This window comes from Otolemur garnettii, unplaced genomic scaffold, assembly GCF_000181295.1.
Source record: "Otolemur garnettii isolate 467f Iridium unplaced genomic scaffold, OtoGar3 scaffold00307, whole genome shotgun sequence".
Taxonomy (NCBI): Eukaryota; Metazoa; Chordata; class Mammalia; order Primates; family Galagidae; genus Otolemur; species Otolemur garnettii.
Genome location: NW_003852702.1, coordinates 456,606 through 461,496, shown reverse-complemented (window position 1 = coordinate 461,496; position 4,891 = coordinate 456,606). Strand labels below are relative to the sequence as shown.

The 4,891-nt window shown below is 46.9% G+C and overlaps 1 protein-coding gene across 1 annotated transcript; it reads left to right on the top strand.

Annotated features, from left to right (window-relative positions):
* Positions 1-1,832: 1,832 nt before the first annotated feature.
* On the top strand, positions 1,833-4,462 carry LOC100959000 (zinc finger X-linked protein ZXDB-like). The gene has a single exon (XM_003803453.2). The coding sequence runs from the start codon at positions 1,835-1,837 to the stop codon at positions 4,235-4,237; it is 2,403 nt and encodes an 800-aa protein (XP_003803501.1). The 5' UTR covers positions 1,833-1,834; the 3' UTR covers positions 4,238-4,462.
* The last annotated feature ends 429 nt before the right edge of the window (positions 4,463-4,891 follow it).

The following is a 4,891-nucleotide window of genomic DNA, read 5'->3' as shown; positions in this document are numbered from 1 at the left end:
ACCCAGAAACAAACCTAATGTCCATTCACTGTAGAATAGAAGGGTATAATCATACCATAATCACTTTGCTATAAGCATACACTGGAATGCCTGTCAACAACAGAGACAAAGGATCTGCCCATAGCTGCTATGAACAACATGGATGAGTTGCTCAAATATAGTTCAGAGTGAAAAAAGCAAACCATAAAAGGAAACATGCAGTATGATTTGACTTATATAAATTCATAGAAACTATGGTTTTTAGGGATGTACAAAAGTGAGGGTATAAAGAAACACACTGAAATGATTATTATAATGTAAAGGTAAGGACAATATCCATATGGGAGGGTGTGGATTGTGATTGTTCTGTGGATTGCAGCTGTATTCTGGAAGTCTGGCAATGGTCTATTTCTTGACCTTGGTCCTGGTTACATGGGTATTTGCCTATATAAACTCTCTAAGCCATACAGATATGCTGTATGCACTCTTCTGCCTCTCAGATTTGAAAAACCCTTCCCCTCAAAATTGTATTAAAACCCAAAGCATGTGGAGTAGAAATTTTGATGAGGTCTGGATGGTTACAGATGAAAAATTTGATCTTCCAGTTAAGAGACCAGCAAGCATCCACTATTGTTAAAAGAGGTGGAAGGCCAGGGGTATTTAAATGATAAGCAACCCATAATCTAGTCATCACCCTTTCTCTTACCAGACATTTCAACTTATATTTATGTCAAGTCCCAATTCACTGTGGACAGACAAACTGGAGGATTGTCATCACATTGATAAGATCATTAGGCATCACAGGTTGAGTTCATTATAGTAAGACTGGGCAACCACACTTGAATGCAAGCAGGTATACCAGGGCTATTGGACAAGGTCATCTGTGCATTTTACTCTGCAAATTGCAGTGACTTGGGTTTTAACCTTACCACATTTAACTGAAACTCTGACCCAGAGACCTCCATTGTAAACTGAGGAATGTCCTCACTGTGCTGTAAGATTGGACGTGAAATTTATCATGGCACAACCAGAGGTGGAAGGGCAAAAAGTTAGTTTAGGCTGTGCATGTGGTATAAAGAGAATCTAGGAGGGGGTTTGGTATAAATTGTTTCATCCTCCAGGCTTTGCCTTTATAGGTTTAATATTGCTCCTTCATTTGGCCTCATCTCTTACCCATTCTAATCTCTGTATGGGTGGGAGAAAAATGTATGCCAAATTTTCCCCAGGAACTCCTTCAAGACAATTCTGAGTATGGAAATTGGGGGGTTGTGGGGGCGTGGTGGTGGTGGTGGTGTTAGAGGGTGGTGATAGTGTAGGACATTTCCAGTAGAAAAGCTAGTGCTATGGTGAGTTAATGGTGACATATAAAGACAACTTATTCTCTCAGGAATTTCCTCTCATCCAACAATCCAGCCAGCCAGAAGACATTTCTTAACCCGTGAAAAATACTAAGCAACGCATTTAGCACTGGGATTGTGTTTATTTGGGTATATACGACAAAGTATGGATTTAAATTGTTTTTAGCAGACAGCTAGTGAGGTATTTCAGCATCGTTACTGAATTAGCTGTCATGTCACCATTACCTAAGGAGACGTCTTTAATTACTAATATTAATTGTGGAACATTTTCATTTATACTGGGCTCTGTTTCTGGGCTTTCTATTTTGTTCCAGAGACCCAGTACTAGAATATTTAAATCACTGTGTCGTTAAATACGTTTTCATATCTGATAGGGCCAGTTTCTGCGCATTGCACTTTTTTTTTTCTCTTTCAGGAACGTGTTCAGGCCAGCTGCAGGAGGCGGGGTCGCACCTCCTCCGCGGCTCGGGTTCCAGCTGAGCCTCACCTACTTTGAGATGGAAATCCCGAGGCTGCTTTCCGCTCACGGGACACGACCGGGCGTCTGTGGCAGTAGCCCCGCGGGCGGTGGCGGGGTAGACCAAGGCCCTGACCCGCCGGCTGGCCAGGCACCCACGCACCGCCTCCTGCTGTTCCGGGGCCGCCAAGATGGCGGGTTCTGTCCACGGCGCAGGGAGGCCTACACCGCCTCAGGGGGCGCTGGCTTGAGCCTGTTGGCTCTGAGGCCGGATCACTCTAGCGGCGGCGGCAATGACTTCTTCCTGGTACCGCTTGACGCTGTGGGTGGCGACTCGGAGACTGCACACGCTGGTAAGGCCGCTGGGTCGGTGTGGAGGGACGAGGCTGAGGTGGGCCTAAGGCCCCAGAGGGGAGAGAGCCGCTTGAACCCCGCGGGCTGCCCATTGCTGGGCCCCTTCTGGCTGTCCACAGTTCCCTCTCCGTCCCTGATCTCCGCCCCAAACCCTGGCCCAGCTGCAGCCTTCTCAGGCAGCGTCAGTATCCACAATCAGGACCTGCTGTTGTGCTTTGAGAATGGCGTCCTCACCCTGGCCACTCCCCCGCCACCCTCCAGGGAGCACCAGGTTGGGCCTGTCTCTCAGCCTGTGGGTCTGATCGCCCAGCAAGCTGGGTTACCCACACACATCACGCAGCCGGACTGCCCAGAGCCACCTCCAGACCTCTTACTGGCTGAGCTGGCTGAATCCTCGCCTGCCCAGGCGTCAGAAGAGGAGGCTGAGAGCACCACTGCTGCCCTGGGTCCCCGCGGTTCGCTGGGCCCTGGCCCAGGCATGATGCTATACTTCTGTCCTGAGGCACAGTGCAGGCAAACCTTCGTCAAGAAGCACCAACTTAAGGTGCACCTGCTGACACATAGAAGTAGCCAGGGCCAGAGACCCTTCAAGTGCCCACTGGGTGGCTGCGGCTGGACCTTCACCACCTCTTACAAGCTCAAGAGGCACCTGCAGTCGCATGACAAACTGCGGCCTTTTGGCTGCCCAGTGCACGGCTGCGGCAAGAGCTTCACCACTGTGTACAACCTCAAAGCACACATGAAGGGCCACGAGCAGGAGAACTCCTTCAAATGCAAGGTGTGTGAGGAGAGCTTCCCCACACAGGCAAAACTCAGCACCCATCAGCGCAGCCACTTCGAGCCCGAGAGGCCTTACCAGTGTGCATTTTCTGGCTGTAAGAAGACATTTATTACAGTGAGTGCCCTGTTTTCTCATAACCGTGCCCATTTCAGGGAGCAGGAACTCTTTTCCTGCTCCTTTCCTGGTTGCAGCAAACAATATGACAAGGCTTGTAGGCTGAAAATTCACCTGCGAAGCCACACCGGTGAGAGGCCATTCCTTTGTGACTTTGATGGCTGTGGATGGAACTTCACCAGCATGTCCAAACTCTTAAGGCACAAAAGGAAGCACGAAGATGACCGGAGGTTCATGTGCCCTGTGGAAGGCTGTGGGAAATCTTTCACCAGGGCTGAGCATCTGAAAGGCCACAGCATAACCCACCTGGGCACAAAGCCTTTTGTGTGCCCTGTGGAAGGCTGTTGTGCCAGGTTCTCCGCTCGCAGTAGTCTCTACATCCACTCCAAGAAACACCTGCAGGATGTGGACACTTGGAAGAGCCGCTGCCCAGTCTCCACCTGTAATAAGCTCTTCACATCCAAGCACAGCATGAAGACCCACATGGCCAAAAGGCACAACATCAGTCAGGATCTCTTAGTTCAGCTAGCAGCAGCAAATTCTCTTACACCCAGCAGTGAACTCACTCTGCAGGGACAGCATGATTTCAGTGATGCAGAGATAGTGTCTCTCTTCTCTGAAGTGCCTGATTGTAGTTCTGCTGCAGTGCTAGACACAGCATTGGTGAACTCTGGAATCTTGACCATTGATGTGACTTCTGTGGGCTCAACTCTGGCAGGGAACCTTCCTGCTGGTAATGGTAATTCCTTAGGGCAGGCCATGGACCCTGAGGCCTTGATGGCCACCAGTGACCTTCCTCAAAATCTGGATACCTCTCTCTTTTTTGGAACAGCAGCTACTGGTTTTCAGCAGAGCCCCTTAGATGTGGATGATGTCTCAAGTGTAAGTGTGGGGCCATTGAGATCACTGGGCTCTTGGGCTATGAAAAATTCTAGTGCAGAGCCCCAGGCTTTGACACCCAGCAATAAGCTAACAGTGGACACAGATGCTCTGACTCCTTCAAGCACCCTTTGTGAAAACAGTGTCTCAGAACTACTGACACCAACTAAAATGGAATGGAATGTACATCCTGACTCTGACTTCTTGGGACAGGAGGAAGAAACCCAGTTTGGACTCTCCAATCCAGCAGGGACCCATGGTTCTCAGAAAGAAACAGATTTTATCACAGTGACTGGAAGTTCATTTTTGGTGTGAAACAACATTCCTCACCATGTGGGTTACTTTTATTATAACCGATTTTGAGGATATTCTGGAGTGACTGTTTAAATGCAGTTATTTATTATTGGTTTTCAAAAGAACACAGCTCTGGACTACAAGTTTGGAGATTGAAATTCTGATCATAAGTCTGAAACTGACCAGTTGTGTGACCCTCAGCAAGTCACTTAACGTATCTGAGCCTTAATTTCCTTATTTATAAGTTAGTTGGTTTGAATAGATTGTTTTTAAAAGTCTTTTAATCTTTGTGTTTTCATTAGTTTGTACTCTTTCTTGAAAAATTCAGGGCATTTTACAAGGATTAATTATTGCATGTGTGCTTTCAATGTAATGAAAAAGGTTTTGAGTTCTTCAAACATTAAATGATCAGAGATTGAAGAACTGGTGTTTTACATGAAAAATCTAATGGAAATTTTATATAGTGCCAAAATACTTCTAAAATTTGGTAATAGAGCTAAAAGGAAAAGCTAAAATATTGGTTGGTGCTTCTTACCCATTTATCATTCTGATTATCCCATTTATCATTCAATTTTATGATGGGAGGTAGTGTTTTGTTGTGGAAAATATCATGGCTTTTTCATAACAGAGACCTGGAGTGAAATACTGGCTTTGTAGTGTAGAATAAGTGGCCTT

What these genes read in the sequence shown, in the direction of transcription:
- LOC100959000 (XM_003803453.2), top strand. Translation starts at nt 1,835, where the DNA reads ATGGAAATCCCGAGGCTGCTTTCCGCTCACGGGACACGACCGGGCGTC.